This window comes from Vicugna pacos, chromosome 15 (assembly GCF_048564905.1).
Source record: "Vicugna pacos chromosome 15, VicPac4, whole genome shotgun sequence".
Taxonomy (NCBI): domain Eukaryota; kingdom Metazoa; phylum Chordata; class Mammalia; order Artiodactyla; family Camelidae; genus Vicugna; species Vicugna pacos.
The window spans coordinates 34729061-34741500 of record NC_133001.1 but is presented as its reverse complement, the minus strand read 5'-3'; the positions used below and the strand labels follow the sequence as shown (position 1 = coordinate 34741500).

General features: G+C 40.6%; 1 protein-coding gene across 14 annotated transcripts in view; it reads left to right on the top strand.

Moving 5' to 3' along the window:
- The window catches only part of RMDN2 (regulator of microtubule dynamics 2), an 84099-nt gene that overhangs the window by 41707 nt on the left and 29952 nt on the right, over positions 1-12440 (top strand). For 11 of the 14 annotated variants that reach the window (XR_012059115.1, XM_072937910.1, XM_072937900.1 and 8 more), the window contains 2 exons: positions 5041-5094; positions 5182-5262. Coding sequence is in view for 13 of the 14 variants with exons in the window: in XM_072937910.1 (XP_072794011.1) it covers positions 5041-5094; positions 5182-5262 (135 nt within the window). In the remaining variant the exon portion in view is untranslated. Of the gene's footprint in view, positions 1-5040; positions 5095-5181; positions 5263-5439; positions 5736-8146; positions 8419-12440 lie in introns of those variants that run through there. The other 3 variants (XM_072937907.1, XM_072937903.1, XM_072937905.1) reach the window with 3 other exon arrangements.

The window sequence follows — 12440 nt, the reverse complement described above, 5'->3', positions numbered from 1 at the left end:
CCACTGAGAATTAGTCCTCCATATTAAACTTTGTAAGAATATAGATCATAGTGTATTTAAGGTAAATAATTTATAAAAGGTGTTAATTAACAGAAACTTGAAACTCATTTATTCACAGTATCAAAGTTATTATTGTGGGATCAGGTTTTCAGGACACTGCACGGAAGTTCTTAAGGTGCTAACGCACCTAAAGTATTACACAGATAAAATCAAAAGTGGTGAGAAGCACAGTAATACAGAGATAAGGGTTGCAAACTCTGGAACCAGAGCACCTGATTAAACCCCAGTTCTGCCTCTTACTGGCTGATTAGCGTTGAGAGAGGTGCTTGATCTGTCTCCCAATTTAATCAATAACACAGAGATAATAGAACCTGATTCATAGTGTTGTTGTGAAGATTATATAAGTTAATGCAATGAAATTGCTTAGAGAGTGCCCAGCACCTAGTGAGTTCTCAATAAAAGCTCACAGAATTTTAACTTCATTAAAATGTAAACACCTTGGCAAGCCATCTTGGGGACCTCGCCTTTCAGCCACGACTTAGAATCTATGTGAAATAAATTCCATGGTATTTGTCAAGAGGGTGGGAGGGCATCGGAATGCTTCTCCCTGTGTTTCCTGCAGCAGCTGAGGGTACTGAGGAACCTAGAGGGCTGAGGGCTGAGGCTATGGAGGATTTAAGAAATCCAAGGGGAGGAAGAGAGGAAACAGCACAGACCTTGGCTCCCATACTCCAGGAGAGCCTGCAGCCCCCTGCTCCCCACAGGAGGTCATGTTGTTGGAACCCAGACTGTAGAACTCCTGCACACCACTCCAACACTCCAGAGAAAGTTCTCAGGAATGTGTCCCCAGAGCCTTCAGTTCCATCCTATAGAGATCAAGAGCCTGGCTTTGGAATCAGACAGTTTGAGACCTCAGCCTTTTCCTGCCTGTATGACATGGGCATGTTTATTTCTCCCAATCTTAAGTGCTTCATCTGGAAAGGGGGCCTAATAATACCTACTTTATATGGCTTTGGTGAAAATTGCATAAAATAGTACATGTAATTTTCCTGAGCCAGGTGTAGCACATTAAGTGCTCTAGCGGAAAATAAATACTGCTATTATTTTGCTCGCATAACAGGTGAGATCTGGTTCTCCACAGCCTGAAAACATCTAGGGAGGTGGTTTTAGACCAGGAGTCGTCTGTGAATCCCCTGTTGGAATTCTTTCAAACTATAGCATGCTTCCCATCTCATCCAAAATTCTAGCCTGATTCCCTTGGGCAGTGGTTCTTAACCTTGTCTGTAAGTTAGAGGCAACAAGAAAGCTTTAAAAAATGCTAATCCAGGCCACAACCCAGACTAATTATTTCAGAAACCCTGAATATATTTAAGTATAGTTTATATTACAATATGGTGTACCCACTTTATGTGTGCTGTTCAGTGAAATTTGACAAACTTATATACTCATGTAACCACCACCATTTCAAGGACACTGCCATCACCCTTGAGAGCTATCTTTGTCCCTTTGCTGTCAGTTTCCCCTACCCCCGCCCTATGCAATGGCTGATCTGCTTTTTGTCACTATAGATTAGCTTTGCCTATTTAAAAATTTTATATGAATGGAATCATTGAGTTTGTACGCATGATGTTTTGAGATGCGTTCATTTTATTGAGTGTATCAGTCGTTCCTTTTGATGGTCTAGTAACATTCCAGTGTATGGATATACTGCAGTTTGCTTATGGTGGACATTTGAGTCGTTCCTAGTTTGAGACTGTTATGGTTAAAGCTTCTTTGGACATTCATATGCAGGCTTTTGTGTAGGCATGTTTTAAATTTCCTTGAGTAAGTACCTAGGAGTGGAATTATGAGGTCATATGTTAAGTGTCTTAAAGCTTGATCAGTGTTTTTAAAGTTCTTGGGGCTCCATGTGCAGCCCATAGCATGGCTGAGAACCACTGGAAGGATGGATGTAGTAGATGACAGGTGTGGCATTGTCGGCCACCCCAATGTCACTCCCTGTTTGCAGTCATATGATCCCTGAATCTTCCTTGGAGGTTTAACAGGCTGCAGAACTTTCTTCTGTGTCTTGTTGCGACAGAGGGCTGCTGCATATGGTTATGAGATGTTTTAAAACAAAGCTAATTTATTCAACAGCGTTTATTAAGTACATACCTAGTGCCAAGCAGTGTCAAATGTAGGGAACACAGAAATGACCAACATAGCAGCTCCCTCCAGGGAACTTGGACAGCCGAGACCAAGTAAACAAGTACAGTATTGCCTGCCAGGTGTTGTGACAGTGTTCTTCGAGCTGGCTAGGAACTGCCCCTTCATTAGAACATTCTATTGGGTAACACTACCTCCCCTGTTATTCAGCCAGGGCCTTTGGCAAAGGTCAGAATCTACTCCATTTTAGGATTTAGGTGTGGTTAATTGCCTGCCTGTGTCCTTTTTTTTTTTAAACCATGAGCACAAAAAGAGATGTTCTCATTTATGATCATTCTGGTTAATTAGATGTAAGTGTTAAGGTGTATATATAGAATAAAATGCCAACCTTAAAGAAATAAACTGCTTATATGAATAGCTGGGGCAAGTTATCCAGAGGGGATTTGGACAGAACAGAACTGGGGCAACTACTGGCCATAGAGGGTACAGTCAAATAAAATTTAATCTACGTCCTCCCTTTTTTTTCTTCCAGTTTTATTGAGATATAATTGACATACAGCACTGTTTAAGTTTAAAGTGTACAGTGTAATGATTTGACTTTACATACATCGTGAAATGATTATCACAATAAGTTTAGGTAATATCCATCATCTAATACAGATATAAAATTAAAGAAACAGAAAAATTTTTCCTTGTGATGAGAACCCTTAAGATTTACTCTCTTAACTTTCATAACATAAGCAGTGTTAATTATATTGTCATGTTGTACATTATATCCCTAGTTCTTATTTATCTTATAACTAAAAGTGTATAACTTTTAACTGCTTTTATCCAATTCCCCCTCTTCCCACCCTCACCTCCTGCCTCTGGTAACCACAAATCTGATCTCTTTTTCCTGTGAGTTTGTTTGTTTTTGAAGTATTATTGATCTACTACACTATGTTAGCTCCTAGTACACAACATGACTCGATATTTCTGTACATTTCAGAATGATCACCATGGTAAGTCTAGTTACCATCTGTCACCACACAAAGATGTTACATAAAATTATTAACTATATTCCCTACACTGTGCATTTAATACCTGTAACTCATTGGTTTTGTAAGTATACACAATTTTTATTAGCATGGCTCAAGAAATGCACTTAGTAAAGTCAAAGAGTTAAAGTGCAAATAACTGAACAAGAGAGAGGGAGCAGGAGGACCAGAACCCATCAGCACCGCAGATGGCTCTACAGGACTTTCAGGGCTCTGGCCAGGACTGAACTTGACAACTTCCTTCCATCTGTCAGAGGTCTTGCTGTTTTTGCCAGAAGGTTCTGGGCCAGATCCACACGCCGTTCATCTGCTTGGTCTTAAAGAGTTATACCCAGTCTGGCTTCGTCCCAGCCCAAGAAATTTTGTCCTCCTCCTCCTCCCAGGACCCTTCTGTTTTGGATTCTGCAGAGAGTAAATGGCCTTTACAAGGGATGTGCTCTCGTGAGGTGGTGGAGCGCTCCTCAGCACCCTGGGTCTTGCTTTCCCCTCCATTAGTATCCATCCTTAAAATGTGTGTGTATCCTTTAACTCAGCAGTTCAACTCCTGGGAGTCTCTCCTACACACATAATCACATACACACAAGTATATAGGAGCAAGTGTGCTCATTGACCATTATTAGTAATAGTGAAAAATAAGTCTAAATGTCTAATGGGGAGTGCTTAATTTAATTATGGTATATGTGTGGTATGAAATACAGCTCTTAGGAACAGTGAGGTAGATTTGTCTGTACTAACGCAAAAATGTATATGTGGTATGTTGTAGGGGGAAAAAGGTTTTGGACCAATACATAAGAAATGGTCCCATTTAAAACATTTTTTAAAAAAAATTAATTATCTTTTTCTTTTCTTCTTTTTTTGTTTTCTTCTGGTTTGCCTCTGCTTGGTAAAAGGTCTGTAGGATGCATTTGTCAAAACTGTTGATAGTGGTTACTTCTGGGGAATGAGATTATAAATGAGAATAAAATTAGAACAGAGAAACTCTTTCACTTTTTAATTTTGGAAATGTCTGGTTTGTTTGTATATTGTGAAACAAGCAATTTTTGTGAAATTTTTAAAGTATCCTTCTTCTCTTGGGTTCTGCATCTGGGGCCGGGGTCAGGTTGGGAGCTTCCTTGCATAGGCCTTTACAACAGCAAAATCAGGCTTTGATGAAAAGGTTTACTTAGATTCTAAGAAGAACTCCCTAGTAGCAACACCATATACCTGATAGACTTTTTATTTACAGAGATAAAGAAAAGGAACTGGTATGTATGATGAGGAGTAAAGTACCTTTGTGATACACACGTATTAAAATCTGCAAGGACGTCTGCTACTTGGACTAGTTATTTTAAGCATCTGTCTTTTCTTTAGAAGTACTTGATGTGAGGGACTGCAGATATTATTCAGTGCACATGGAACGTGTTGAAATCACAAGAAATCAAATATTAATGTAGTGGAAGATGCTTGCCATGGGATACCAGTCACGCTTTACTCTCATTTCCTAAAGAGATTGTGAAATGTAGGGACTTGTCCTGGGGAAAGCGTATTAGCAGTTGTTTTGTCCCTCAAACGAAAAAGAAGAAAGGATGGGGAATGGGAAGTGAGAAAGATGGTTATACAAAGGAATCCCCAATCTTAAAGTATCTCAGTACTTTATAAGCTTTATGACCATAAAAATTCTATTTTAATGGATAAGCTCAAAAGCTGTATTTCCACCCAAAGGATACTTGAGCTGACAAAATGATTCTGATGTGACACCACCGGTGTAAATTCTTAGGAAAATTTGGTTAATATTTGATCTATTGAAATATATCCCCTTTACTTGTTGTTGTTTTAATATTCTTCTGTCATCCTCTTTTCTGTCTTCTCTTGAAATCAGGTTGAAGAACTACACCCTGGTTTTTCTAAGTCCAATTACATGTACTTGGCCAAGGTAATGAAGACCACTGTTCTAAGAGCACTTCAAATCCATTATATAAAAATGTGACTACCCTTCATATCGATTATTCTTCACTTCTAGTGTTATATCGATCTTGAACAAACAGATGATGCTGTGAAGTTCCTTAATCTGGCGGTGTTGCTTCCTTGTGTTACCAAAGAGGTAAGTCCACACAGTGATGAGGAGTGTCGTTACTGTATCAGTACTAGCCCAGCCTCAAATATGAACTGGCTTAGGTGCATCTGGAGCTTTCATTTTGACTTGGATTTAATGTGTACTGTGAAGTTTTTTAAATTGCTATAGATAATCCTTCATCAGGAGACTGCTTGTATCTTTAAGGGACATGCAAATCACGGGCTAGCAGTTAAAAACATGCTGATGCTTGTCAGACAGCAGGAAATGGGAGAAGCCCCACGAGGAAGGATGGAGGACAGTGTAACTCTGGGGAGCAGGTGATTAAACTGGGACAGGCGGCAGACCAGCTAGACAGGCTGTCCACCCGAGAGCAGGAGCGTCCACGTGGTTTCCGTCGTCAGTCCCCAGCACACAGCAGGGTGTGGCTGTCCAAGGTCATGAGGAAGAAAAATATGTATTAGCAGTTTCTTGGCCTTGGAACATTTATGAAAAAGAAACTATTGCATTGCTTCTCGCCTTTTTATTCAGTAAGTTGGGATTCTGGATGTGCGTCAAGTTTCAGGAATTTCACAGCACTAACCGCTCAGTCTGTGTTCGTCTATGCTGGTATTGTGGGAACAAAAGGGAGCAGATAGATGTTTTCTTGCTCCCTCCTCATGCCGCGTAAACATTATCATCCTGGGAATCACTCTGCTTGGGAGAACAGGCTCCAGCGTTTTTTGTGAGCAGGAACATAAACCTGTGGCATGCCCACCGCCCCCTAGGAGCTTACAGCCTCGAAGAGAACATAGGTAGTTATGGTCCAAGTAGCTGGAGCTCAGGGTAGAAAGCTCGAAGTGCTAAAGGAGGTGCTAATAATTGGTCCTGAAAATATTGAAAAGGGAGAAATTATTTTCACCTAGAAGAGATTAAGGTAGCATCAGAGGTGGACTTTGAAAGATGTACAGAATGTGGAGGTGCAGGCGAGGCATGTCGCAGGTCATGAACAAAGGCACAGAGGTGGAAAAGCAAAGGTTGGTTTCCCCGGAGTACCCAGAGTGTTCAGGGCAGTAACAGGAAGTGAAACAAGGCCTGGCCAGAAACTCCCAGGTTCGGGGATGCCCTTGTCTCTAAACAGGGCTAATCAGGCCCCGCGGGCCTCTTACACCTGCACAGGGGCTTGGGCTGCTTACCTGCTCAGGATTTCCACAAGGTTCACTGTCCTTCTGACTCATCCCTCCCTTAGTTAATAGGGGTACAAAACAGCACTTGTTCTCCAGAACACAGTCTGTGTGACTTGTTCAGCAGAGAGCAGAGTTTGTCCCTTTGGTTGCTTGCTCCATGTTAGTGGTTGGGCCAGTTCTGTCTTACATCTCTCCTGAATGATGTCAGTTCGGGTTACATGCAGTCATTTTACACTGAGTGTGCATTCTTATTAGAATATGAGATTCAAATGCAATATGATAGTGAGGTTTGACTTGCAGATGTTTAGGCGTAGTATTTAGCTCTCTCACAGGAGGGCTGATATTGACAAGCTTCCGGGTTTGATGCTTGTCTCTGGGCCTCCTCTCCCCTTTCCTCCTCCCTGCCTCCCACTCCTATCCTCCAGGCTTCAGATGCTGTGTGCCTGCCACAGGTCCTCAAATTTGAGCTCTCCTCTGAGCTCTAGACCTGGTTATCCACCATCCTGCTTGACACCTCTGCTTGGATGACTCATAGACATCTCAGACTCAGCTCGTCAACTTTGCATCTGCTCTTCCTCCATCTTCCCTATTAGTAAAATGGCACCTCCATCCACCCTATTCGGAAAGCTGGGAATTATCCTTGACACCCTCTTCTCCCAGGCATCCACCCAGTCACCAAGTTCTCAGTGTTCCTCTTCTAAAACATGCCCTGAGCTATCCAACTGCTCGTGCCCTGTCTCTCTCTCTCTCTGTCTCTCTCTCTGTCTCTGTCTCCCTCTCCCCAGCCACCACTCCACACAGGGCTCCACCCCCTTTCACCTGAGCCACAATCTTGTGAGCCTCCCAACTGGTCTCCTCACAGCTTCTTGCCCCCTGCCCTGTCATTCTTGGCTCTCAATATCAGCCAAAACCACGGATTAAACATAAACCTCATATGTCATTTCCCTGCCTTAAAACCCTTTGCTTTTAGGATGAAGTTCAAAATGTTAACATGCCCCTCAGGGCTCTGATGTAGCTCCTACCAATCTCTCAAGCTCCGTTATGTTCCCCCTCTCACCCCTCCTCTGCACTGTGTTCTTTCCTGCCTTGTACCCTCGGGTCATTTTGTTCCCTCTCTCTTAAACATTCCCGAACAACCTCGCCCCTCCCTTCACCAGCTTTATTCCTATTCATCCTTCAAGCCTCACCATAAATGTCATTTGTTCAGGAAAGACTTCCTTGACACCCCCAGGCAAGAAAGTGTCTCATACTTTTCCTTCATGTCATTTAGCACAGTTGTGATTACATAGTTAATTTGTGTGATTGTTCCATGAAAGTAGCAACTGGGTGTGTTTTTCATTACACTCTCCTACTGCTAAATGTAGTACCTGGCATATAGCAATGACTCAGTAAGTATTGGTAGGAAGACTGAAAAGACTGATACTATACAAATAAAAATAATACTGCTAATAGGAATAATAAATAGGACTGATAATAAATGTAACTAGGAAAGCTGGACAGTGTGGAAATATGAATGTAATAAGCAAAATGGCATTAGCAGGTATTCCTGTGTTTCTTATTTTTTCCCAATGATGTTTCTATTTGTATTCCTAGCAGTTTTTTTTTGAAAGTGGTTCTAATACTGTTAAGAATACCTCAGTTTCTTTTCCAATTAGACAATAGGATGAGGCGAGTTATCAGTCTTTCCAGATTGCAGTGTACCCTAGCAGTGATTTGCTGACCCATTTGTTCATTTCCAAAATGTCTAGCATCGGCACTTATTGCAACGAAGGCGACCCAGCCATTGGTTCTCTCCTTCCTGTGAACTCGCATAACATACCTGCTTCTTCCCGGGGCACTCACACCCCATTCCTGGCATCACAGTCATTTGTGAACACGACTCTGTCCCCATCAGGGAGCGTGGAGCTCATCACACTGCACTTAATATTGGAAATGTCAGCCCTGGGGCCTCTAGAGCCCAGATTCGTGCATGTAAGCAGCTTTTCAATTCCAGAGTCTGAAATTACAGTATTTTATTATTCATGTGGACTTTTCTTGACCCTAGAAAGGTAATATCAGATCCTTTTAAAAAGGAATATCATTCCTTCAGAAAAAAAAAAAAAAAAGAAGAAGAGAGAGTCCTGTGTCTGAGGCAGTGTGAGAACGATCACTGAGTGAAATACCGACGACCCCGGCAGCCTGGAAGTTACCTGCCTGGAGGAGGTATCCAAGTTACTGACTTGGAGCACACTGAGAAAGCTCAAACATAAATAACACTGTGTAATATTTTGTGTTACAATGAGGGATGTGCTAATCTGGTAGAGAAAAAACTATTTTAAAATTGTTGTAATATTTTGAAGTGACATCAATTGCTCTTCTAAGACAGACTCCTATAGGATAATAAGTACAGTATCCCAGAAACAACACAGGAGGGAGAGGACTCTGGGAGTGCAGAACGTAAAGAACCCCTTCATATTTACCAGGTGCTTATGATTGTCTTGGAGGTTGCCTGTAGTTTCGAGTCCTGGGCTATATTTCCAAACTGTTCTATGTTGAGAATTATTACTCTCCTTAGTAACCACTCGTAGTAATAAAATCCTCATCCTACTTTAAATGTTCTGTCTTAATTACAACTTCATATTTGATTATCTTAATTAAGACATCGATTTTTCACATAAGTTCAGAAAATATAATTAGTCCACAAACGTTCACCCTGACTTCCTGTTGTAGAAATGCTACAGCTCAGAGGGGTGAGTGGGTCACTTATGAAATCCAGCCAGGATCTCATTTGTTAGAAATTCTTATTTGCCTATTTCTTTCTGGTTTAAACTTATTTCTTGTAGATTAATTCATCTGTGTTATCCATGCCTGGAGAATTTATTCTTCCTTGTACTTTAAAAAAAAATTAATTAAGGCCACTTCAGAGTGGACAGTCTTTCCTGCTGTCTGAACAGACATTTTGTGAATTATAGGCAGAAAGTGTTACTCTGTTTACACCCTCCTGTTTCTGCTCTTTTGTCTCTTACCTTCTATTCATCTGCATCCAAAATATATTATTTCTTAAGCTTTCTCAATATATAATGGCCTTTGCTGTGTTTTTAAGTTGATCTTAAAAACACCTTAAAGAAGTTTCTTAGACTTTCTTGTGATTAATTTTCTTAAAATAACTGATGCTATAGCATCAGTTTGAGATCAGTCATTTTTAACCAGTACCCAATCTAGTAAAGTTGATATTTGATAATCATTACCCAAATGCCAGGAGTATAATGATTTAATATCAATAAATCTCTCTCTTATTTATCAGACAACATTGATTTTTTTTTCTCAAAATGTAATATTTTCTGACACTTTCAGATCAAATTCATCTATATTTTTGAATGTGTGTCCTTGAGTGAGTGAAAAAGATTACCTTTATTCATTTGTATTACGAATCTGGGCACGCTTTGCCGGAGGCTTGGGATACAATGAGAAAAAAATCCTGTCTTTGCCACCATGAATTGTATAGTCTAGTGGGAAAGGCACACACTGAACACTTAATAGCACTAAAGTGTGGTGAGTGTTATGGAAAGGAAAGCACAGAGATTTATGAGAAAATAAAACTGATACTGCAACCTGGACTAGGGTCTCAGACCTCCCTGAGGTTTTTATAGGTAACCTGAGATTCTAAGGAAATTAGAATTTAAACCCAATGCTTTAAATCTTTAAGATTTTCTTGGGGGTGGGAGGCTTGTTAAAAATACAGATTCCTGGCCTTTTTCTGGAGAGACAAAGAAGCTGTGAGCTGCATAGTGTGGTGACAGCACCTCACTATCAGTGTGATCTCACTCAAGTTTCCGTCCATTCGGTTCTGCTCTGCGGGCTTAGCTCTCAGACTGTCCCCTGGTGGGAAAACAGAGGAAGGCAGCTGGTGGCTGAGTGCTTGGAATTGCAACCAATGTAACAAAGACTTTAACTGGAGATTAGCACTGAAGAATCAGCACAGAATTCATGTGTAGAAGAATGAATAGATGGGTGGATGTAGACAAACCTTTATCAGCCTCTCATCTCCTCAGTAGCAGAAGTTTCACACCAGAGAGAAGTTCTTTGACTATAATGTTCACTCACAGCTCAACACTGACACATGTGTTAACTCACACTGGAGAGAACCCCTATAAATGTAATAAATGTGGGAAACATTTTCACCAGAGGTACCTTTTGTTCGTACCAGAGAACTCACACCCAAGAGAAACCCTTTGTGATCATTATGGAAATGCCTCCAGTAATAATTCATCTTTCAAATGACATGAGTGAATTCCTACTGCAGAGAAACTATATGAGCATCGTCTACGTGGTGAAGCCTTTAGTTGACGCTCTAACCTTAGCCATCATGATGCAGTGTACACTGGAAAGGAACCCTAGGGATGTAATGAATGTGGAAGAACCTTCAGCCTCAGCTGTAACCTTTATAGACACCAGACACCAGTCTACACAGGGGAGAAATGCTGCAGCCTTCAGCCAAAACTCAAGCCTTAGTCTACACAGGAATCTCAGAATCAAACAGGAAGGGAAGCAGCAGATGTCTACTAGGAGGAGGAAGCCATATGGGAAATACCAGATAATTCATGTCAGAGAAGCAATTTGATGAAATAAACATGGGAAACCCATTACTCACACAGCAACACTCCTGGACACGTGAGGATTTTCGCTGTATCAGACAGTCATAGTGTCTGAATGAAGTGATCACACATGTCCTAGTCAGCCTTAAAGTCCTCACACTTGAGAATTCCTCAGGCCTCAAGTCAATGTAGAAATGCCTTCATCTGGAATTTACATTAAAAAAAACTTGCACTGGGGAAAAAACTTCTTAAAAATAAAAACCCTTTAATACACAATTCAACATATAATTAGACTTTTGCAAATGACATATTACTGAAAATAATATGTGAAGATGTAGAATTGTGATGTGTTCTTGGAAACATTGAATGCAGAATTTGATAAGAGGTAATAAACAATGAGATATCCACCTCTTCAGTAGATTAATAAAAGTTGTTGATGAAAAATCTAATACATGGGTATTTGTCTTTAAAAAGTCGTGAAACATTATGCTGAGTAATTGGGGCATTTTTTCTTTACTATATATCACGTTGACTAGTTGATCAGTTTCCATTTTTTACGCAGCTTTAAAAAGACTTTGTTCAGTCAGAAAACAATTTTTAATATAACTGAAAAAATGTAGAATACAAAATAATGTGTCCTAATTATTCTATTAGTATCAAAATACGTACCCACATGGCAAGGGTGAAGGGAAACACGGACACATAAACACACACTTTTAAGTGATTCAAATATCCCAGATGATACTGATGCAGGTGGCATACACGCCATATTTATGAAATACTAGAAAACAAACAGAGGCTTGGAGTTGAGAAATATGATATGTAGAAGCACTGAATCAAGTGTACAATATGGCTGAAATGTTGAGTACTTGAGGAGAGAGATGAGAGCCTTATATACCCTTTCCTTACAGGCAAGAGAAGACCATTTTTGAGTGTCTTAAGCAACAGGTAACACAGAGATTGTTTTAGAAGGACACAATAGCAACCATGTGGAGACTGACTTGGACTGGAGGGGAACAAAACTGGAAGTTAGAATACCATTTAGGTAACTACTGCAGTGATACAGATATGAGATGAGGACCTGGACTAAGATGACAGCAGTAAGGAATGCAGAGGACAGGACAGATTCAACAGATTTGTGGGTAGTGTTCTCTACAGAAGTTGGAGATTGAACATCCAGGAGATGGAGGGCTCAACAATGACATCTTGGTTTCTGGCTTGGGAAACTGACCAGGGTAGATGGAGTTACTCTTGATGGACACAGGGAGGATTGGAGAACCGGGTTTGGTAGAGAAGGCAAGTTCAGTTTTGGACATTTTGAGTTTATGTGTGTGAGGTTTTCAGATCCATTAAGTGATTGAGTATTTGGCATATAAATGATGTTTGAAGCCACGAGTATGGCAGAGATCACCCAGAAATGTGATGTAGTACCTGAAAAGCAGGGGTTGAAGGATCACCCCTGAGATAC